General features: G+C 47.6%; 1 protein-coding gene across 1 annotated transcript in view; it reads left to right on the forward strand.

The window, feature by feature from the left end:
• tgfbr1b (transforming growth factor, beta receptor 1 b) overlaps positions 1-22,723 on the forward strand; it is a 34,926-nt gene extending 12,203 nt beyond the window's left edge. Inside the window, exons 2-9 of the mRNA XM_018753989.2 lie at positions 9,037-9,282; positions 13,978-14,214; positions 15,164-15,394; positions 15,749-15,916; positions 16,642-16,798; positions 18,527-18,651; positions 19,066-19,196; positions 21,577-22,723. Of these exons, the coding sequence (XP_018609505.1) occupies positions 9,037-9,282; positions 13,978-14,214; positions 15,164-15,394; positions 15,749-15,916; positions 16,642-16,798; positions 18,527-18,651; positions 19,066-19,196; positions 21,577-21,702 (1,421 nt within the window). The 3' untranslated portion in view covers positions 21,703-22,723. The remainder of the gene's footprint in view (positions 1-9,036; positions 9,283-13,977; positions 14,215-15,163; positions 15,395-15,748; positions 15,917-16,641; positions 16,799-18,526; positions 18,652-19,065; positions 19,197-21,576) is intronic.
• The last annotated feature ends 1,213 nt before the right edge of the window (positions 22,724-23,936 follow it).

Raw genomic sequence — 23,936 nt, forward strand, 5'->3', positions numbered from 1 at the left:
CGGTCTTCCTCGCAGGTTACGGACGGGCGGCACGATCGAGGAACAAGCCCGTTCCTGACGTGTGCTTTTCCCACCCCTTTTCACCCTTTCTGTATGCTCTAGGTAGCACCGCGAACACTGATGCTGTTACACAGACCCACCTGACTGCCTAAGCTGGCCTAGGACGATTCTCAGAGCGATCCGCTGCAGCTTCCATGTCCGCAGGACCTCTCGGTGGCCGGTTGACCGGATAAGGGTCGGCTCCAGCCTTGGCATGCTGGCAGTGGATCAGTTTTAACGGCAGTTCCAGGGATATGGGGGCTTCGTACAGAATTTAGGAGGAGGCCGTAACGGCATGCTCAGGCGTGGCCTGAATGCGAAACCTACCTGGGATCCATGTTGGTGGCGCTGCAGTACAGGACAATGGGCGTGTTTGTTCTGTACACCTGATGAGTGGAGCTTTGCTCTTTTATCGGTAATGGTAGCCTGTGTCTGCTGCATTCTCTAGTATCCCAGCCACTCAACTCTTGGTGAGGTTATGGAAGCAAAAATACTGTTTACAATTTAGTTTCCTTGGTGTTTCTTGCACCTGTGTCCTTATTTATTTATGTATTTATCTAACCCGAGTCAGGTGCGCCTTACAAGGCACTCAGTTTGCAGGGTTGCCGTTATTTAACTGATACCTTTGAAGGCAAATTACAACCAACCAACCGATGTCTACAACCGCTTGTCCCGAGCGGCGTTGTGGCGAGCCGGAGCCTACCCGACAACGCAGGGTGCGAGGCCGAGGGGGGTGGGGACACACCCTGGATGGGACCCCAAGCGGGGCTCGAATCCCAGACCTACCGCACGGCAAACACTGGCTGAACCCACCGCCTCACCACACCCCCCTACATAGGTTGATTAAAATCTTAAAAAGTGTTGCAAAGTAATTTTTGTTTATTATAGCTGTAGCTGAGAATTTAGCAGAAACTAAAGCACAAAAATCAAACGGGAGATTTATGAGAAAATTTTCATTAATTGTGAGTTTGTAGTAAATGTGATTTTTACTAGTTGTAAAAATTGTAGCTAGAAATGTGTTCGTAATTGGACTTGTTTCTATTTCCAAGACGTGGAGCTTGGGTGGCAGCAGGCACTGGCCAAACTTGCTGTGCCCCCCCCACCCACGGGGCAAATTCCATTGTTACAGAATCAGGTTTCCACTGATTTACATGTATACAGCAATGACATTTTTTGTGATGTTTGTGATGATTAAATGTGTGATTCAACGGTGTTTTGCATTAGGGGATCTTTGAGGAACAATGCAGTGACCTTCTAACTTGAGAACAGTGCTTACATTTCTCATGCCTTTTATTCCGTTAGAATAAAGATGCGTCTGACACAGCTCCAAGGTTCCTCATGGGGAAGGCAGGCAATGCCACCGGAGTGAAAGCTAACTAGTTCCTAAGAAAGCTAACTAGTTCAAAGGGTTCTGTGTTAGTCTCTGTTATCCATGATGTAGAGTGGTCCAGAGCCTCTCCAAGGACCATATGACATGAGAGGAAGGATACTACCTGGATGGCACTCCCACTCATCCCTTGCAAGGCTATCATATACACAGTCAGTTAAGATTCTCCAATCCACATGTCTTTGGACTGTGGGAGGAAACCAGAGCACCTGGAGGAAACTCACGCAGACACAGGGAGAACATGCAAACTCACCTTGGACTGACCTGGATTTGAACCCACGTCCAGACCGTAACCCAGGAACTGACGCACCGGCGGTACCCGCTATGCACCCGTGGTGCTTAGGGTTCTGTTTATGTTCTTCCGGAACCCTGGTGCCTTATCACTAAGACTGCAATGCGGTACAGTTCATTAGTTCATTTTTGAAGTGAACTTGATCGTTTGCCATCTCTCACCCAGAAGTCTGCAAGCGGAGTGCTGTCTTAAGAGACAGTGAGATCCGTGTTTCGCTTTTGTAAGTGGAAGCCTTCATGTCAATCAATACCGTGGTACCTTGTTCATGGCTTGAATTATTTGACAGACCCGCTGAATGAAATGTAGCTGAATGAATTAATAGATTCAGAATTCTAACCAAAAAAATTTCACAGAAAACTTAATCGAAGGTCTTTGGTTTTTATTCAGCATCCATGCCTACTGACACAACTCTTTCATTATTGTACTGAAAAATTAATACCTGTGATTATCTCTAAAGAATAGCTCCCACAGAGATGTTTTCTTAACCTTATTTTTTGCTTGTTGACAGCTAACCCTGATGCATTAATGTTAAAAGTTCATACGTTGTCTCAGCATCTATTGCAGTCTGAAAAGCCGTGTGGTTATTAAACTGAATTTGCTGAATTTATTTAATTATTTATTCATATTTTTATTTTGCTATGAATTTTAATGGCTGTGGTGGACTTTTTAAAACTTTACAAAGTTCTGGGAAATCAGATGCGCACTGATTTTTAGTGGCTGTAGGAAATCAGAAATATCCCAGAAATAAAGCTTGTATATGGAGTATTGTGCACAGAAATATCACTGAATGTTTTTTTTTAAAAAAAATTCTTATTATGTTTGAATTTTGTATTTGATTCCGTGCACACGAGGGCACGCACATACTGTATAAGCACCGTAGTAACTGTCTTTTTTTAATGTGGCTCTCCTGGCATACCTTATATTAGCATTCTCCTCACTTGTGCCTGCTGGGAACTATGCTATTTTTGGAACTCATTCAGAGGATCTTATGCATTTATATAGAGGTTTAGATAAATGTCACAGTTCAGCACAGAAAAGTCATTCACCACCAGTTCCAGGAATTAAACTTTTTATGGCACATCTGTCCCTTGATGTATCCTACAGTTGGGAGTTGTTGTTGATCTCTTTAGTCACTTTAGTGCCATTAAATGCTTAGTTGAACCCTCTGCCGAGACCGAACCATAGAGAAATTTTAGTTGAAATTTAAGGGGCATCCGGTGGTGTAGTGGTTAGAGCTGCAGCCTTTGGACCCAAAGGTTTCAGGTTTGAATCCCACCTCAAACTGTTTTACCCTTGAGCAAGGTGCTTACATAAATCACTGCAGTAAAATTACCCAGCTGCATGAATAAGTAAATAATTGTAGGTAGCTTAACGTTGCAAGCCAAAAGTGTCAAATGAATTTGTAACTCTAAATGAAATGTCTCCAATATGAGCAGTGTTTTTTTCCCTCCCTATTAGTACTTTGTCCAGAGGACCCAACACAACAGCTCTCAGTAAGTTGGAGGTATGAATCACCCCTCCATAAGCAGGATGATTTCAGAAATAGTTGTCAACAAGCACAGTTCAAATTCAATTTTAATGTTTACCCGCTTTTATACCTGTTTATTTGCCTGTCTGCGTGACTGTTGTTGCTGTCCTCTGTGACTCCAGGCTAACAGGGAATGTGGGTATGTGCATGATCTCAAGCTTCCTTTCTCTGCTAAGTGAAAATTTGGCAAATGCAGATAAGGAGGTGAATGACTGGCCCTACTGACCGCGTGCATTTGCACGTATCGCGCTTGCGCTCATTGCCGATGCCGTGGCCCGTGTGAACCTAACCGAAGTGGCTATGGCCAGTCCCAGTCTCTGCCCTGTGTCAATGCGCACGCGTGCCGCTCGTCTGCTCTTCACTGCCGTTTTAGTTCTTTCACAAGGCTCCAATCCACCACCTTCCCCCCTACACGCTGTTTTTCGTGTCTTCACGGGGAGCGTTGCTTCAAAGTTAGAAGGTCACGGGTTCGGATCCAACTTCGGCGCCTTCAAAGCGCGTGCTTGGGTTTCCTCTGGGAGCATCGGTTTTCGGATTCAGTGAGACGCTTTTCAGGTGAATTGCTCGTTCTGCATTGCTCTAATTGTGTGAAGTCTTGGTCTGTTTGAGTACCCTACTCTAAATTGTGCCTCATTTACCATGGTTCACCACAGCCCTAAGTAGAGAAGCTGTTACAGAATAAATAGGTGACTGAAATACATTAGAGGGGCACAGGGCTGTTTGGGCTTAGGTTTGAATCCAGCTCAGTCACTGTGGAGTTTGTATGTTCTCCCCATGTTTGAGTGCATTTCCTCCCACAATCCAAAAAAAATGTGGTTCAGGTGAATTGATGACTAAACTGAAGTTTGTGTGTGTGTGTTGGTGCCCTGAGATGGATTGGCATCCCCCCAGGCCTTCCATCTAGTGATTCCAGGATAGGTTTTGAACCGCTGCAACCCTGAGCATGAGAAGGTCTTATTGAAAGTGAGTGAATGAAATATACTAATATTTCCCCACACACAGTGTCTGAAGCCGCTTGTCCCAAGCAAGGTCGCGGTGAACCAGAACCTAACCCGGCAACGCAGGACGCAAGGCTGGAGGGGGAGGGGACACACCCAGGACGGGACGCCAGTCCGTAGCAAGGCACCCCAAGCAGGACTCGAACCCCAGACCCAGCAGGGAGTGGGACCCGGTCACATCCACTGCGCCACCGCACCCCCCTAGTATTTCTAGATTTATAATTTTTATACAATAATACTGATTCCAAAATCACCCCTAGTGTGTGAGTGACAAGGAGAAATTGTGTTCCACTGATGTATGGATGAGTGACCCATTGCAAGTAGTGTATCTAGCAGTGTAAGTCACCACGGTGAATAAGGTGTGTGGGCTGGTAACACTACATAGAGTTCACTGGAAGTCACTTTAGAGAAAAGCGCCTGCTAAATGAATAAATGCAAATGTTATCAAAGCGTCCTTTGGATTTCTGATGCGGTTTCCAGCACTCAGGTTCCTCGCACGTCCAGTGGAATCACACCCAGAACCACCTGCTGCACCCGTGCCCATCCCGGTGGCGAGAACACGACGCGAAGTTCCGACCGCAGGCGAGCAGATCCAGCTCCAGCGGCCAGACCCCGAGGCTGAAAGAGGTGTTTGTTACCAGAGGTTTTCCAGGCGTAGCGGCAGAAGATCCCTCTCCGTAAATGAGAAAATGCAGATTTTTTTCAGGGAGGCCCGAGTTCTATTTGCAGCTCCCGGCTCCAGTGCTGCGTTCTCCCTCTCTCACACTCGTGTCGCGATGTGGATGTCGGAGGCAGCGCGTCCAGGTTCGCGTGGTCCGCACCTTTGCATCACATCCTTCACCCCGGTGGCTTCTGGGGCAGTGAAAGAGGAAGCGTCCTGATCGTTAAGTGTAAACGCGCCCCGGAAAGGCAGCTGTATGAAATAATTAGCATTCCAAGTCCCGCTCTACAAATGAGCGCTTTGAGAAGACAAATGGTCAATAAAAATGTGTTGGCGCGCATCGGAGCAGCCGAGGGGCGTGCGAGCTCACGCCAAATGGTTGCCGCGTCGTTGCCTCATTCCTGTTTACTCTGAAAACACAACTCTGGCAGCTTTGTTCGCTCCCTCCCTCTGTCGCTCCACTCGGCTGTTCGCGTTTGCGACGCTTCGCCCCTCGTTTCCCTCCTCGGTGGTTAAAATAAAGTGCTGTTTTTCTTCTATTGTTTAAATGAAATGTATTATTTTTCTGCTCCTGGAAAGTTAGTGAGCACTTTGATGTGCACGCGTCACGATGTGGGGGGGCGCAGTGGGTTGGACCAGGTCCTGCTCTCCAGTGGGTCTGGGGTTCGAGTCCCGCTTGGGGTGCCTTGCAACGGACTGGCGTCCCGTCCTGGGTGTGTCCCCTCCCCCTCCAGCCCTTCGCCCTGTGTTGCCGGGTTAGGCTCCGGTTCCCCGTGACCCGTATGGGACAAGCGGTTCTGAAAATGTGTGTGTGCGTGCGTGCGTCACGATGTGGATGCGTACCGGGTTGCCAGTGCCACCGGGTGTCAGCCGTAAGGGCCATTACGAGTAACATCCTACGACCAGCATCTGTCGGTGCCATTGTCAAAGTGTGCCGAGGAGTCGGCCGTCCGTCATCTGTTGTCGCCTCACTTTTACCTGTTGGTTTCGCCTGTCAAGTCCTTTAGTTTTTACAAAGAATCTCCCGAAACACGCGTTAAAAGGCTCGAACGTAACGCTGGCCGGCGTCCGATTTATTGTTGAACGTGTGGACGGCTGTGCCCGCAAGGACCTCGGTCCCCATTCGTCCACCCAACGTGGAGATGCAGTTGGAGTCAAAGAGCAGAAGCAATGCTGAGGTCACGTATTTGACGGAAAGTGGCTTTTCGCAAAAGGGGCTTGCGGTGGCACGGCGGGCTTGGCCGGGTCCTGCTCTCTGGCGGGTCTAGGGTTCGAGTCCTGCTCGGGGTGCCTTGCGACGAACCGGTGTCCCGTTCTGGGCGCGCCCCCACCCCCCAGGTTAGGCTCCGGTTTGCCGCGATCCCGCTCGGGACAAGTGGTTTCAGACAGCGTGTGCGGCTTTTTGCAGCAATGTCCCTCAACTCCCAGACGCGTGTGGGTACCTTGCATTTACGTTTATTCATTCAGCTGATTCTCTCCTCTACAGTGCTAAGCTACTTAGCGATTTACCAAGTTTCGAAGCCGGGTCATTTTTTTCTCTATAAATTCAGATCAAGTACCTTGCTTAGGGGTACCTTGCTCTAGTGCAGGAGGTGCGATTCAAGCCTGCGTCCTTCAGCTGCAAGGCAACAGCTGTAAGCGCTATGCAACTTATTGGCCCGGGGTTATAATTACGTATTTATGTACTTGTAAACAAGTTTTTGTTTCTCTCTGTTTCTGAAAACTTTTCTATAATTTTGCCATGGTGTTTTGAAGCAGTACGGGTCTGGTGAGGTTTGTCAAGTAACATGGCTACAGTACACTTGGACCTTTTTTTTGTACGGTACTACGGGTGGAGTTGGGATTTGAATGAGGGGTTGCTTCAGCTCTCACCACTACGCCACCTGCTGCCCTCCCTAAATAAGGATGATTAGTGATGATGGGTTTGATGTTTTAGATACGTTTCAGATTGGACGGGTGGTAGAGCGTCACGGTTAGAGCCGCTGCGTTCATTTTCGCTCATTTTCTGCCTTTGGACCCGAAGGTCGTGGGTTCAAATCTCACCTCCGGCTGTAGTAGCTTTGAGCGAGGTACTTACTCTAAATCGCTCCAGTAAAAGTACCCAGCTGTATAAATGGGTAAATAATTGTAGGTTGATTAACACTGTAAGTCAGTTTGGAGAAAAGTGTCAGCTGGGGGGCTTGGTGGCACAACGAGTAGCGCTGCTGTCTCGCAGCGCCTGGGCGGTGTGAAAGAACGTGGGTTTGGTCCCCTGCTTAGTCTGTGTGGAGTTTGCGTGTTCTCCTCGTGTCTGTGTGGGTTTCCTCTGGGTGCTCTGGTTTCCTCCCACAGTCCAAAGACATGCTGTTCAGGTTCCCCCCATAGCGTGAGTGTCACAGAGAGAGTGTGAACCAGTGTAAGCAGTGTATCTAGCAGTGTAAGTCACTGCGGTGAATAAGGTGTGTGGGCTGGTAACACTACATAGTATCCATTGTAAGTCGCTTTGGAAAAAAGCATCTGCTAAATAAATAAATGTAGATACGGGACATAGAGAGAAGGAGGAAACGTACAGGGTTCTTATCTTTAGTCAAGTATGGAAAGATGGATTGAGCCACAGCTTCTTTCCAGTCTCACTTTGCATCTATGTACTGGAGGCTAAATGTGTGTGCGTGGCATCTGGGGACGAGTCCTTGTAGAAGAACGGCGGCGGCGGAGGCGATGCCTGCTGCCTGCGCTCCCCTCCCTGCCCAGCTGCGTCTCACACGGTCCCTGGGCAGCAGAACAAAACGCGGCCGCTGCGCCGCCAGTCCTCGCCTCCCCGTTCGATTTCTTACTCCTTCAGTCTGAAGAATGTGGATCGTTTCCGTTTCAGACGGACGAGCAGCCGTCCCCTTCTCCGGTCCACGTTTTCGCCCTCGAGGCCCTGCCTTGTGCCATCTGCAGCTTTTCTCTAGAAGAGCACGATGCCGGTCGCTTTAGGCGTGGTTGCCACCATTGGAAACGACTCGAGCGCCGACGCTCGCGTAAGGAACTCGTATTTGGGCGGCTCGCGTTTGGGTTCCCGCTCATCGTGTTCTCCCGGGAAAGTTTTTGCGGAGGCCGTGCCGCGTCTCCAGCGCGAAGCGTACAGGAGCGCTTCCCTTCCTCTCCTCTCGAAAGATATTGCGAAACAGGTTCACGTGTGCCGCTACAGGTCTGTCCAGACTCTGAATGGCTGCCGTCAGCGCTTCTGGGTTCGAATATCGGAGGAGACCTTGTTTGGAGCCAAAACAAATGTTTTTGTCCGATGCCTGCTCGTTGATTTAGTCTGCCCAGGTGGGTCGTGTTTGGCTTCGTCCTAAGGTGCGCGTGTCACGCGCTGCTTGCGAAACTGGACTCCCGGGTCATGCGTCGATCCTTTGAGGGAACGTCGCTCGAAATACCAAGGCTGCAGCGGGGGTGCAGAAGAGCGAATAAATACTTTTCATAAATGCTCTGCGAATAAATACTATAATTAATTATTTTGTCTGCCCACTGTTTTTTTTTTTTTTTTTTTTGCTTTATCGGTCTGAAGGTCAGGGCAAAAAAAAATGAAAGAATAAACGGAGCGTTCGGCCCTCGGAGATGCCATGCTTGGCAGATAAGCAGCACATTGTACTGTTGAAGCCGCCGCTTTTTATTTCCCATGAAAAGATCAGCCTCGTCGGGTAACTTTTATTTGCTTGTCGCGAAAAGTTCTTTTTGATGATGGATGCGTATTTGTTACGCGCTGTTCGGATCAGCTAATTCTGTTTTTTTTTTTTTTTTTCTTCTCTGCACGATCCATCTCGGTTTTATTATTTATGTCAGTTCATCTCTTCAGAACCTCCTTTCAAGCTGAGGCTGCATTTTGAAGCTCGTTACTCTCTAGAAACGGTCGGAAAGCGGCGTGACAGAGAGAGGCACCGGGAGCACTTGTACTTCAGAGCCGGTACCGCGTGATGCCCCAGATCCTGACGTGAGACGCGAAGTTTCCACGGAAACTGTCATTGCAGGAAATACGTGTGCTTCTGGATTTAAGAAAGGGCAAAAATAACACGAAATCTCTAATGCGGGACAGCGGGGCCTCCGCTGCTCGCGCTTCGGCGCCGAAGGTGCCGCTGTGTCGTAACCCCGCCGTTTGTCCCCGCGCAGCGCTCCAGTGTCACTGCCACAACTGCGCCAACCTGACGTGCGTCACGGACGGCGTGTGCTACCTGGCGGTCACCAGGCAGGGCAGCAGGATCACGATGCAGAGGAGCATGTGCATCGCGGCCAAGGACCTCATCCCGCGAGACCGGCCCTTCGTCTGCGCCCCCTCCCTCAAGGACGACTCGGTGTACCCCACGTGCTGCACCACCGACCTCTGCAACAAGAACCTCAACCGGAGCTTCTTTCCAGGTAAGGCTCCGGGCTCTTCTCGCAAAGGACCCTGGGAGGTTTCGGCCCAAGCTACACTTTTGTGGGAGGTTTTTTTTTTTTTTTTTTTTTTTTTTCCTGCGTCCTAAGCATCTCGTCTCGAAGTAGGGCTCTTGGCTCGTTGTGTTTTTACGTCGGTCCGTTCGTTTTCGGATTCCGATCCGGCCTGGTCCGCGTGGAGTTTGCACCTTCTCCACGTGCGCTGCTTTTTTCCCCCCCAACGGTGCACACGTGTTTCTCGCAAACTGGTGGCTCAAAATTGCTCTGCTCTATGAATAGGTGAGTGATTGCGGGGGGTAGAGTGTAGTGCATTCTGCATTGTGAGTTGCCTTGGACAAACACGTCACCCAAACGCAAGGTGTTGTTCGTAGTAGTAACTTTCTGATGACCAATTTATTGTGGGTTTTATTTGTTTATTTTTTTTTTATAGTCCATTTATCAAGTGACTTGATCTGCTGTAGACACTGGGTGAGCCCTCATGACAGGGGTCGTGTTTTTGTTTTCGGGGATCGACTTTAATCCCCGGCAGGGGCTTATTTACGTCAATATGTTTCCAAGTTTGCTCGTCAATGTGTCATAAACTGAATGCGTGCTGAAGGCGGATGACGATCTGGTGTTCTTTTGAGTTTCGCGCCTTTTCTCCAAATTGCCATTGTACCCGCCAGACTCTTGGGTTTCTCCTCAAAGCATCTTCCGCGACGGCTCCGCAGGGGTGAAGGCGGGCGCTCGCCTCCTACAAAGTGCTACGACGTTCTGATCCACGTGCCTTTTTATTCAGCGGATTACAAGATTCATGAGGCAGCAAGGGGACAAACCAACGCAACAGCCTTCTCTCCCACCTCGCTTGCTGTGAGGAGGAGCAGTGTTTCCGATAATTAATAGGTGTTTATAACCTCTTAAAGGAAACTGACCGTCCCTGGGCCTTCTCGTCACAGATGGCCGACGTGGCGTAACGGGCACTCGAACCCGGGTCCCTGCTGTAGGGCACGCGGCAATTTACTGATGCGCCGCTGGGAAGGCCCATCTGGCGGTTTCTACCTGAAAAGGTCCATTAATGTTAAAATTATTCTGCTTGATGATGTAATTACATTAAAAGCTAGAGCTGATGTTTCTGTTTGACATGCCCTCGTTGTTCACAGCACATTGTGTTTGATTGTATTTACCATGACTCAGACTCCCCCCCCAAACCTTACTGCATTCAGAAAATGGAAATAAACTAAATTTTTTGAACGATCACCTCCAGAAAATGGTAAACGTTTCTGAGAAAAATCTCACGCTAAACGAAGCAATTAATTAGCTTTGTCATCTGTTAATTTAGCTGTTTTATTCTCCAAAGTGACTTACGGTGCTAATGGGTAAATCATTGTAAGCAGATTTATGCAGTGGGGTAATTCTTACCGTATCAATTCAGAGTAAGTACCTTGCTGAAGGGTACGTACGGCAGCAGTTGAGATTCGAACCTCGGTCCTTCGATTGCAAGGTTTTTGCTCTAGCCACTGAGGCTTCCTTCAGCTATGTTAATTTCTGTTTATTAATGTATTCTAAATATTTATATTTTATGGAATAGGTCTCATGTGCATAAAGTACTTTCCACCTTGACCTGTTTAGGCCCTGGAGACAGGAAAAGGATGCAGACATCAGTACGTTGGCTTTATATCCTGCTTATAGACCCTCGGTGTGTCTGGTTTTCAAAACACACCGGCAGTGCACCGGCAGGAACCCGGCTGGGATCGACGCCCTCGTAGCCCTGTCCAAAGTCATCGCTGACCAAGAAAAGTGTCCTTGCGACTTAATTTTTAAGCGGCGTTACCAGCATGAGATCATCTGTCCCGTCCGGTCTCTGGAGGACGACCCCAACCCTGGGTAATAGCGGCATCAGTCGCGCTGTCGAAAATTACCTGAGCAAGCAGCTACTTTTCTCCAAAATGGTCCACAACAAGCAATTGCATTACCTTAAAATTTCCAGAGGTACCGAGAGCTTTCTGTTTCTGAAATGCGGCTGCTCCCACCCCACACCCCCTTTACTTGAAAGCCCAGAGAGCTTCTACCTTTTGAAAAAGAAAGTGCTGTAATAATATTCAACAAAAAGGGCTTTACAGTTGTGAGAATGCTGCCGTCGGAGCACAAACACGACAAAGGAGATCGAGATGATTCGTAAGGCCGCTTTAGCCACCGGCCTCGATGACAACAGCGCACGTTTAGAGACGAGGGATTACGCTTAATGGGCTGCTGAAGCAGACGGCGCGTTTGCGGCGCGGCACGAGTCACCGCCTGCGCAAGAATGCAGGTGGAGGAAAGAGAACTTCTCAGATTGCAGTCCTTCGCTTCTTTTGGGGTCGTGCCCCGGTACGACTCCGGACGCCTTCGTGCCCCGCGGCAGTCTGAGCCAGTTTCCGAGTTCTGTTAAGTCATTCGACGGCAATGCTTACATTGCCTGTTTCGTACTAGGGGCAGCAGGTGGCGTAGCGGTTAGTGCCGCTGCCTTTCGCTGAAAGGATGGAGATATGAACGCAACCTCCTGCTGTGCTACCCTCGGGGTGAATATCAAGGTGCCAAACCTACAGCGATTCAGGAAAAATCACGTTGCTGTATAAATGAGTAAGTGTTTAAGTAGCCCAGTAAGTAATTCCAGCTGGGGCAGCTGGTAGCGTAGTGGGTAGCACTGCTGCCTGTGGACCCCGAGGTTGCAGGTTCAATCTCCGGCTATAGTATCCCTGAGCAAGGTACCTATCCTAGAGTTACTCAGGTGTATAAATGGGTAAATAATTGTCGGTAGACTAGCGTTATAAGTCACTTTGAAAAAAGCATCAGCTAAATGAATAAATGTCTATGATGATGTGGGGCAATTGAGGATAAGTACCTTTTTTAATAACAGCAGCAGCTATTGGAGGAGCAGGAATGTCTGATTTCATGTCTCTAACCACTACAGTACTTACTAAGTAACTGTTGCCGTTAAACATGTCATCAGATTGCCGGCCTGTGATATTTATAATGTTATTGGAAATATCCTGAGTGTAGGTGGGAACTGCAAAAAAAAAAAAAAAACTATAATTAACGTCAAACATCTAAATATTTTTAGATGTGTCTCCTTCTATTTAAGGTGTCACGACCAGTCCCTATAAAGATGTTTTTATGCGTTATGTGTTTCACAGTGTCAGTTCAATAGGACTACAGTCACTGCAGCTCTCTTGTGTTGTAGGTCTCCTGCACAGATTGAGCTGTTTACTTTAGCAGCAACCTGCACGTCACCTTCGTTCATGTCACTTTCTTCTCTGGTTTTAAAAAAAGAAAAAACAAACCCCTGATCTTCCAAAAAAAAAAAAAAAAATCTTTGCTTTCGTAACATCTTGTCACTCCCGATGCTGGAAGCCAAATCTTTAGGGACAGTAAATGTCAGCGGACTTGGTGTTGACATTTTGCCGCGATCGTAGTCGCGACGAGGGCCGTCACGTAAGTGAGGAAGGTCTCCGCGGAATCGAAACGACGTCAGCGGTGGAAAGGTCAGATGGAGCATCCTTTACAGCGGGAGGAGGCCACGCGCGCGAGAAAGGATTTCGGTTTCTAGGGAGACATTGTTGCTCAGCGTAGAGTGCAAGATGCTGCTTTTTGCCGAATGTCCCCATGCAGACTCGCACCCCGTATTCCCCCGAAGCCACGATGCTGTTCTTGTGCTCTTTCTCAATCACGAAGGCCTCTGCTTCATCAGCGCTGGTGACGGCACCTTCTGGGGTTGCCGTGTATTCGGTACTTGGACGCTGGTAATTGAATTTCAGTGCAATACTTGTTTTATTGCTAGCGTCAGACGCAAGACTTGACGGATATTAACATGCATTGTTGCATATTCCCTTCACTGGTATTCGCACGTATGGGGATAGACACTTCTGCAAAGTAAAGCAGTCTCAGAAAATTCTGAGAGGCGTTTAAAAATGTACAAGTCAATGAGGAACGTAATGTACAGTATAGTATTTATCTAAGTTTGGACAAATACACTAGCAAAAAAACAACACACACTAGCAAATGTTGGAGAGGATGGCCAAGAAATCTGAGAGCATCTGGAAGTTATTAATCTTTATTCATCGTCGCCTTTGTTCAAGGAGACAAGGTTAATGAGCTTTACAGTGATTTACCTATTTATACAGCACGGTATTGTTGCTGTATCGGTTCGCAGTAAGTACCTTGATCAATGGTGTTACAGTTGTTGGGATTCAGAGCCAGAACCTTGTGTCTGTAAGGCCCTAAACGCTGTGCTGAATTCTGGCCAGCCTTGAGCCCTGCATTTTGTTCTTTAAATATGGTAAATCATTGTAAGTAGCTTAACATTGTAAGTCTCCATGGAGAGAAGTATCAGCTGAATAAATGTCATGAATACACTGCTCAGTTATGTTTTGAGCTGTATTTTAATACGTAAATAGTTAAACTCTTTTAAAGACTAATCCCAGAAGAAGTGTCAGTTTTCAGATGCTGATTCAAAATTACTCATTTGTGTTGTCGATTCAGTTGTAAGTTTAGCGCTCTGTTAAATTCAGTTTTTTTTTTTTTTTTTTTTGAAAAAAAGACATGCAAGTACTCATGAAATTATTTGGTGGCCGATTCAGCATGTTGCGACTCGATAGGTGAATTACCCCCACGTGTTGCACATTAGAATCAGTCTTTGCTCGCCTCCGCGTTCTCCCTCAGACCCCCCGGCGAAGAGCCCACCCCTGGGCCCCGTGGCCCTTGCGGCCGTGATCGCCGGCCCCGTGTGCCTGCTGTGTTTCGTGCTGGTGTTGGCCTTTTACATCTGTCACGGCCGCTCCGTCATCCACCAGCGTGTGCCCAATGAGGAGGACCCCTCCATGGATCACCCCTTCATCACTGTGGGCACCACCCTGAAGGACCTCATCTACGACATGACCACCTCTGGCTCTGGCTCAGGTGCGTATCGTGTGTGCATCCCGCGTACATCCCTACCTGTGCTTGTCATTATTGAATTTCTGTCTTTAGCTCAGTAATACTACCCAGCTGCATAAATGGGTAAATAATTGTAACCTTAACACTCTATGAATAAATTTAAATGTAAGGTCGGTAGAAAAATCTGTGGAATTTCAGCAACAATTTGCTTTTTTGTTGTATTTTTGCTTTGCCTGTTGATCTTGCATGCAGTGACAGGGAAAGAGTGCTGTTATAAAGTGGTTGCTTTATATTCAGCAGCAGATCTTGACATCAGACCATCTGAACTGCAGCTGCATTGTTCTTGCTGCGAACTTGGTGCCGGCAGAAGAACTTTGCATAATGAATGAATGAAATACAGGTTGTGGCAGTATTTGTGCTCAACCATCAGGACTAGGCTGTTGGGTTCTACTGGTCATTTAAGTTTTTCTCCATTTGCAACATCATACTTCCTACCCTGAACACTTGCTTAGAGCAGCGCTGTTCTCCTTTTAGTGTTTAATGGCAAATCCATTAAACATCTAATGGGACATAGAAATGGACTGACTCCACAAGGGCCTTTAGGGATGACCTCCTGCTCTATGGAGAACACGTTAGAGGCCCAAGATCAAGCCCTGGAGTTTATTGCTCATGATTTTCCCAAATTGCTATTTTTTAATAAAGGAAAATCACATTTCAAATTATACAGCTGTTTACATTGTGAACTTATCTACTGCTGTAATTTTGTGGGAATACAAACTGATGAAATGAATTGGCTGCAAAGACCAGCGAAGTAAGGGAAATTAAGAAACCTGTGTGCCGTCCAAGAAATAGCTTAAGAGGGTTGAATTTGCATTACTGGTAACGTAATAACATTTAAGCCTGCGAAAAAGGTGCGCACCGATTTCAGTTTTTTTTCTCACCTGTCATGTGTCTTTATTCGGGAATCCTTCAGGTCTTCCCCTGCTGGTGCAGAGGACTATTGCGCGGACCATCATCCTGCAGGAGAGCATCGGGAAAGGCCGCTTCGGCGAGGTGTGGCGCGGGAAATGGCGTGGCGAGGAGGTGGCTGTCAAGATCTTCTCCTCCCGTGAGGAGCGTTCCTGGTTCCGTGAGGCTGAGATATACCAGACTGTCATGCTGCGGCACGAGAACATCCTGGGCTTCATCGCTGCCGATAACAAAGGTGCGAGTGTTGTCTTCCTTCTCGGATGGAAGTGGGACAAATGGAGGAGATGGCGATGGAATTATTTATTTATTTATTTATTTATTTATTTATTCTTACCATTGTGTTTCCTTGAATATATGTGACGTTTTTAAAACAAGAAATAGTCCTGAAGAGCAAACTATTGCTTTTCATGAACTTGTGCAGTGGAACTAAGCACGTGTGCTATGCGGTGCTCGTTTCCTTTTGCGCCGCATTGTACTTAATCTGTGCTCCACACAAGAACTCACGCTGACTGTTATTGTTTTGTCTTGCATTTCTTGTTTGAATGAGATGTCCGTGTTAAAGGTTACTGTGTCTCACACCTCCTCCCAGATAACGGCACGTGGACTCAGCTGTGGTTAGTGTCCGACTACCATGAGCACGGCTCGCTCTTTGACTACCTGAACAGGTACACGGTCACCGTGGAGGGCATGATTAAGCTGGCACTGTCCACCGCCAGTGGCTTGGCCCACCTGCACATGGAGATTGTAGGGACACAAGGTGGGTGTCAATGTGGGGATTGGAGGATGCGGGGGGGGGGGGGGGGGGGGGGTGTCTCTATTTGAAGACGAACGCACGCTGATTTGGCTGGTACCTCTATGAGCCAGTTTACAGGAGCTGACAGGATCTTTAATGGAGATGTTCCAGGACTTTCCATTAATTTACTTTTGTTCTGGGGGTGCGGTGGCGCAATGGGTTGGACCGGGTCCTCCTCTCCGGTGGGTCTGGGGTTCAAGTCCCGCTTGGGGTGCCTTGCGGCGGACTGGCATCCCGCCCTGGGTGTGTCCCCTCCCCCTCCGGCCTTACGCCCTGAGTTGCCGGGTTGGCTCCGGTTTCCTGCGACCCCATATGGGACAAGCGGTTCAGAAAAGTGTGTGTGTGTGTCTGTGTCTGTACTTTTGTTCTGTGAGGTATGTGAGGAAAGAGAAACACCAAGAGGAGCAGTTTTTTCACGGCAACGTGTCCTTTATCTAGTGCCTGATGCTTTTTTTTTCCTGTAATTTGAGTCGACTTATTCTGTTGACATCCCTCCCTTTTCTGTCGATGATGAAAAATGATGGTATGCATTTCACTTGAGCCATCATCATCAGGAAGGCATCCAGAGCACTTTTTAGTCTCTACAGGGCTCACAATCAAAGATGTCTGCTGCATTCCTGGGTTCTGAATTGATTGCTGAATGTCCCCTTTCTTCTCTTTCTGTGCTGGTTATTTCACCTTGGATACAGGTAAACCGGCCATCGCGCACCGTGACCTTAAGTCTAAGAACATTCTGGTGAAGAAGAACGGGACGTGCTGCATTGCCGACCTGGGGCTGGCCGTCCGCCACGACTCTGCCACAGATACCATCGACATTGCCCCCAACCACAGGGTGGGGACCAAAAGGTTAGTTTATCCATCCCCACCCCACCTGCCGCTCGTCACCTGGGGACGCGGAGCCTCTTTTCAATGTGTGTCATCGTACGAAGCGGAACGTCGTACGGTCTCATCTCTCCGTACGTGTTACTACACTGTTTGTTTTGTTACGAGAGCGACACTTTCGTCGGAGTTTCTGCTGTGCGGCGCTGGTGCTCTTCGCTTGATATTCTAGCGTGCGCTTCATTTGTGTTCTTTGCCTTGAAGCCCATGACTTTTACTCTATAAAAGAAAGGCTGCCAGGCAGGACTTTGAGTGCGCTGCCTGCGATCAGTCAGACAGTCGGCGTAAATGCCGTGCTTGGCTGCCCTGGGCCGGGGCCTCTGTCTGACGGGTGACACGCAGAGCCGTAATCTGTAGCTCTGCCCGTGAAGTGCTTCCGCAGCTGGAGCCTCCTCTCTGGTGCTTATTATCCTTTGTGTTTCCCGTCACTCCTGAGAGAGCAGACGCGGGTTCCTGAATGCGCAGAAACGCGGCTTCCCGTTTTAATGACGTCACCAGTTTGAAAGCGTGCCGCAAATGAATAATACAGGTGCGGTTCTAGGGATGTTGTAAGGGCTTAGTGGCAAGGTGGAGTTCGCTTCGTGTACCTGCTCTCGCCGACGACCTGGAGCAACTGGTTTTAGAGCGGAAGTGGTACCGAACGCAGAGCAGAGTGAGTACGGGGCGATCGCTGCGTCACAGAAGAAGAATCGATGCGTTGTGATGTAAGAACGAGGCGCCCGCTGGCTATAGCTCAGCGTGTTGAGCGAAAGACCATGCATAAGGTGATGTAACGTGGATCGGCACGTGCCGGCCCGACGGCCGACGCTGGGCTCGTGACCTTGGACGGAGTCGGCGTGAGCGCTGAACAGAGAGGCCGAGCAGCAAGCGGTGAATACGCCGTTATAGCCCACGCTTGCGTGGCAGCAGCTGTAACTAGTTCAGACTGGTAGTCTGATTTCCTGGCCAGGTCCTCATGGGTTCCATTTTCCAGGCCTGTGTAGAGGTGCAAGGTCCACCTGCTTTTGTGCGCGCCGTCCTTGCTCTGGCTCGCTCCGCCCAGTCGGTCACAGTGGGCATTGGCGAATGTCGAAAGCTCTGCGAGCCTTGGAGCCCCGGAGCTTCCTGCGAGCTGATGGGAGGAGTCGATGCCTCCACGAACCCTCCTCGACTCGGCCGCGGGGGTCCCTGCAAGAGCTTCCGGTGAAGTAGGGCTCTGCAACACCGTGAAAGCTCTGATTGGCCCTGAATCTGAATTATAGCCCTGGGAGTTCACGTTTCCTGCTGTCTCTCAAAAGAATGTAAATTGAAACGTCAGAGTAAATACTTCTTTTGTATGCAACACGTGCGCTGTTGAACATCTCGTTCTGTGTGGTTACCTAGTTGAATCAAAATGGTAAAACATGTCAGGTTTTTCAGAATGTAAACAATCCATATACCAGTGGTTCTTTCAAACACTGAAATTCATTGTTTGATGAAAGAAGGTGTTTCTCTATGTGCTTGTGCTAGGTCAGTTGCCCTTGGAATTCCATGCTCTGAAATATCTCCCGTGTTTAGGGGGCTGCATTTCTTCACTTGGCCATACTTCACGTACGCCGTAACCATCGCTGTGAGCGGAATCCATCGAGGTTTAAAGAAGAAATTGGAGAAGCATGTGTCGGGAAAACTGGTACCTGATGGGGAAAAAATGTAATAATATTCCGCTTCTCTCAACAGATATATGGCCCCCGAGGTTCTTGATGATTCGATAAACATGAAACATTTTGATTCCTTCAAGAGAGCGGACATCTATGCCATGAGCCTGGTGTTCTGGGAAATTGCAAGCAGGTGCTCTATCGGCGGTAAGTTCCGGTCCGCGTCGGCCCAAAAGCGGAGTTCTGGAGATTTAACGAAACGGACGGCCGTGACTTTCCCCCGTCTCACCTCCCATACTAGTTCTCGGTCCAAATTTGATCTTTCTGGCTGTTGCGATGTTTTAGGGAAATTATTCAACAAATGATAAATCTTTCATACATTATAACTGAATAATTCACTAACCTTTCACTGAGTCTCACCAGAACATGTTTGCTTTTACTGATGTCGCTGCTCGTGCCTACCTCTGTTATCCGACAACGAAGCGTAGGGAACCTTGCGTTATCGTCACACCCCCGAATATAGCAAGATGCGCCGAACCGGAATGTTTTGTGCTCTCCGTTCTCATGGGTGCATTGAGAGTAGTAATGCTTGTTTATGACACTAATGTCTGTGTGCCTCAGGCATCCACGAGGAATATCAGCTGCCTTACTTTGACCTGGTACAGTCAGACCCCTCTGTGGAGGAGATGAGGAAGGTTGTGTGTGAGCAGAAGCTGCGGCCAAATGTTCCCAACCGGTGGCAGAGCTGCGAGGTAAGAAACCGCTGGGGGGGCTCCTGTCCAGCTGCAGGGGACAAGACAAGGCAAGAACAAGAAGTAGTGCTTCCTTCGTAAATGACCGAGAAGTCTTTGGAATGCAGCCTCCCTTCCGTGGTAACGGTGGAGGTAAAAGTAGCAGCGTACTGCGCTCTTCACACCCTGCCCTGCTTCGTTTGACTTTCGCCGTACACCTGAATAAAGTCCTTGAACGTACACGTCAATATGGGTTTCGTGTCACAAAGCTCCCATTTACATCCTTTTCCCCCTACGTGGGGGTTTCATCAGATCGCGCCACTCTTCTGGTTTCCCTGCCAGGCACCTCTGCGCTCAGTCGTACTGGCGTCTAGATGGTTTGCTCCTCCACTTCATTGTCGGTCTCTTGCAGGACGAAAACAGGCCACAATTAGATCGAGTTTAAAGTAATAACATCCCATAATCTAATCCAGTCTTTTTTTTTTTTTTTTTTTTTGCCAGGGTACAGTAACCGCATAGCTGAATCATGACAGACCGTCTCTTCTCGGTTTCATTGTCACAGCGGAGGAATTTTACCCCACAACTGCGCAATAAGTATTTCGTGTGAAGGTTTGAAAGAAAAAAAATTGGACGAAATTTTAGACGGACTTCATATCTTTACGGGATGGCTGCTTTCATTAGAATATGTCTCCACTCGATTACCCAAGAAGCAAGTCTTTTACTGAGCGGACTTCTGTGGGACATCCAAAAAGAGAGACCGCACTAGTCGGCACGACACCTTAAACGATGCGTCAGTACATGGTGCTTTTTATTTCTCCGACACTCGTACGGTTAAAAGTACAGTTCATTAGTGATTAGCATCAGAGTGCGACAGAACCTGATCCGAACCCGACTTGGTATTCCTAAGATGAATGCTTTTAACAGCCACTCCGGGGACCATTCGTCCAATTCCTGGGCATCTGGTTTGAACGAGCGCTGTTCCTGCAGCGATAAAGCACTGTTCTGCACGGGCAACGAGAGAGGCTGTTTTCGCCGTCTGCAGACTAATTGCCGATTTGCGGGGACCGAACGGCTAAATTGCTCTCATTCATTTAGGCTCGTTGCATCCTGTCTGGAGTACCTGGCTGTGTCATAAACAGGATATTGGGGTCACTGTGCACAAGTTCTGGTAGAACTCCTATTTAGGAGTAGCTGACATTTTGGTGTGTATAAATGAGGTTTTTCATGTTTTCCATCCCTAAGTATGTTACGCTTCATCTCAAATAGCAATTTTATTGAAAAGTACATAGCATAGCTACACTAATTTTTTAGTGTTTTTTTTTTTCCGAGTCGGAATAGGCTGTTCCATTCACGCAGATTCTCCTGACTACCTGCAAGGCATGGGTGACCCAGGCATTTCTCACAGGAATGCTATGATTAATATGTCATGTCCTTAAAAATATAGATCGAATACTTTTGATAACTCGGAAGTTGTCATCACTTATTCGGTCAAAATTTTTCTATAAATGAAAAATCGGGTGAAATGTTTTCCGTAGTTGTGCGCCCAACAAATCAATACTGCTGCAAAGGCTGATTGGTTCCTTTGGTAAAGTTTATCCGCAGGCAGTGCTGGGTTTCTATACCTGAGATGGGCTACATTCTTTAATCTACTAGCATTTTGGTGGCAAAAGGGCAAACGCAGAATGCACGCCACCAGTTATTTGAATTCCGAACGCAACACTACCAAGTACAGTGTCATGGAAAAGTATTTTCCCCTCTTCGATTTTTTTCATTTTTGGGTTTTTTTCCCACTGTGATTTTTTTTTTTTTTTTCTTTTTTCCCAGATCATCAAGCAATATGTATTAGTTAAAAGGGACACCGAGTAAACAAACATGACGTTACAATTTTGTGCTCTTTATTTAAGAAAGTGGTGCTGCGCTTGTTGCTTTATGTTGAAAGGTAATCGTCCCCTTGGAGTGGTAACTTTTTACTCCACCTTTACCTGCAGTTACTGCAACTAGTTGTTTTACTTGGTTTTCTCAACACCGTGGAGGGAGTGGCCAGTCGTCCACGAAGAGCTGCTTCAACGGTGGCTTTGTGTGCTTGGGCCGCTCTTTTACATCCTAATCGCATCTTGTTGGTCGCCGAAAAATATGCAGAAAATCAGACAGGAGGAGCAAGTACATTTCGGGGACTGCGTGATGGGGAATTAGCATGCATCTGAAGAAATGGTTTGCTTGTATTAACAACGCTGGGAATTTGAGTAAGTGAGTAAAATGAACTGTAGGAGTTGACAAGTCTGACTTTCCTGGAACGACGCAAGACTTGGTCCATATGTCGGCAAACGTGCCGTAACCTCATTCATCTCTCTCTCTCTCTTTCTCTCTCTGCCCTTATCCTCCCATCCTTCCATGTCTCCAGGCCCTGCGTGTGATGGCCAAGATTATGAGGGAGTGCTGGTATGCCAATGGGGCAGCCCGTCTCAGTGCCCTACGCATCAAGAAGACCCTGTCTCAGCTCAGCCAGCAGGAGGGCATCAAGATGTAGGCTGGTAGCCCCAGACAGCTGTCATGTGACACTCTCCACATGCTCCTCTTCAGGTTTTATTTCTTTACTTTTTTATTTTAAGGAGGGCAGAGCGGTGGAGTTGACTTTTTTTCCCCCCCCCCCGCAAATGTTTCTTCTCGATGCCCGGATGGCAGAACTGTGGGAGTGGACTTTTGTGGGTCTCTGTGATATGGAAGAAAGGGTACAGGCATCTCCCTCTGTTTGTAGGTCCTTTCTGTGTCCCTGTGTACACGGGGAGAACTTTCCTCTCTCCCTCTCTCCCTCTCTCTCTCGACTTCTACAGAGCCGTAGGGCAGAGCTCTGAGAACCATCACGGACTCAGTCTGATGCAGCTGTACAAACACAGACCGAGAAAGCTTCGCAGTTCTTGACGTGGACATTTAGGTAACATTGCAGAAAAATCAGGCAGGTAAAGTCATTTTACAGGCTGCTGCTGTGGTTCTAACGAGGCAGTGTTTTGTTAACATACAAATAGTATTCGTGCGCGTGTTGGATTAGTCTTTTGATGTTGGTTACCCAAAACTGGCATTTTTACATTTCTTTAAGTTTTGATACAGTACCATCTGGCTTAGGTTTCTTTTTTCCAGAATGAAACTTGTCTACCCCACCTGTATCCTGTAGGTTGTTAGTTTCTTTTATAATTTGCAATCAAATGTGACATGACCTCATCCAGTCTTGGCAATCATGCTATGACGTATGCAAATATATAAATACATAGGTATATTTTATATATTTACTGCTCTGTTACTACAACCATGACTTCCAAGCCAGGTGTTACCAGAAAGTGCCACTGCTACAAATCAGTTCCATCTCCTTTTGCCAGACTGTTTGTTTATGTGCGCTGGTGTGTGCGTGCGTGCGTGTGTGTTCGTGTAAAGTATGGAGAGGAATGTTTCTACTTATGCAGCCCGGAAGGAGTGTGCTGTGCGGTATGTCGGGGATCGGCAAAGACCGGCCTCGCTTACGTCGCACCTCCACCACGTCTTTCTTACCCCGACCCCCCCCCCCCCCCCCCCTCGTGTCATCTGACATCATCTTGGGACATCTCGCTCTGCTCTCCTCAGCCTTTCTCAGCGGAGCGTTCATGCTCGTGAAACAGAACCCAAGGCCTTCCCTTTTTGCTGCAGTCTCTGGTTGCATGAAGGCCGCTGAAGTATAGCTTTTAGACTGAAGCATTGCTAAAGACGCCGTACCGACATGCATTACTGTTTTTTTTCTTTTTGGTTTTCGGAGTGCGCGCATGAACTTGGTAAATGACCGAAGGTGGGTACATTCATTTAAATATAGCAAATGGATATACACTAAGCCATAGGTTTTCCAACTTTTTGTGGCAATTTTTAACTAGAATGTGCTTTTTTTTTTTTTTTTTTTTTTTTTTTTAAAAAAACTGTTTTAAGTGAACTGCTTTTAATTTGACCAAGCCTTAAGGGACCAAGGGAAGGCTTCAGTTTGTAAAAACCTAGATGAAGTGATCATAGTACGTGTTGTACTCTTATATAAAGAAAAAAAAAAAAAAGTGAGTAAAGTAGCACGAGATAAAACAATTTATATATTTTTAACAATACCATATTACCACGCAAATAAGCATGTAGACTCGATACAAAATTGAACTTTTCTGTGTACATAAATTGGTACTGTTGGAATTCTATGCTGCTGTATTCAGGACAACTTCCACAGAAAACCTCATTTTGCTGGTAATATTGACAAACGCGACTGGGCAAGCAAATGCAATGATCGAAAACGCATTTCGAGTAAGCGTCCATGTAAAAGGTGTTCTTTAATTTTAGCAATAAGTGCACTTGTGGAATAGCATTGCATGTTTAACAGTGTGGTAATATGGTCACGTGTAGTCTCTTGAGTTTGGCGTAGAGTTTTTTTTTTTTTTTTTTCACGGCACTGTGCTGCTAGTTCCCCCTTTGTGCGTATGTGAACAAAGAGGGGACAAAAAGCTTTCAAGCAAGCTGCATTATTGGATGTAGATTTTCAAATGCGTGCTGGGTGGTGCAGCTAATATTCTGCACCCGTGTGCTGTGCGGTCATTCCATGCTGTTACGGGGCACTTCGACGTGAAAAATAGCCCCGGCTTCAAAGGTGCCGTGTGCGGAGATTGCGCCCATTGTTAAATGAGAAATCCTTTGAAATCGCAGAGGTCTTGCAAGAGCCTGGCCGGTACAAGTTCGGCAAAGTTTTGACCCCGGAGTTGTGCGCCTCGC

The sequence above is a fragment of the Scleropages formosus genome, chromosome 9 (assembly GCF_900964775.1).
Source record: "Scleropages formosus chromosome 9, fSclFor1.1, whole genome shotgun sequence".
NCBI lineage: Eukaryota > Metazoa > Chordata > Actinopteri > Osteoglossiformes > Osteoglossidae > Scleropages > Scleropages formosus.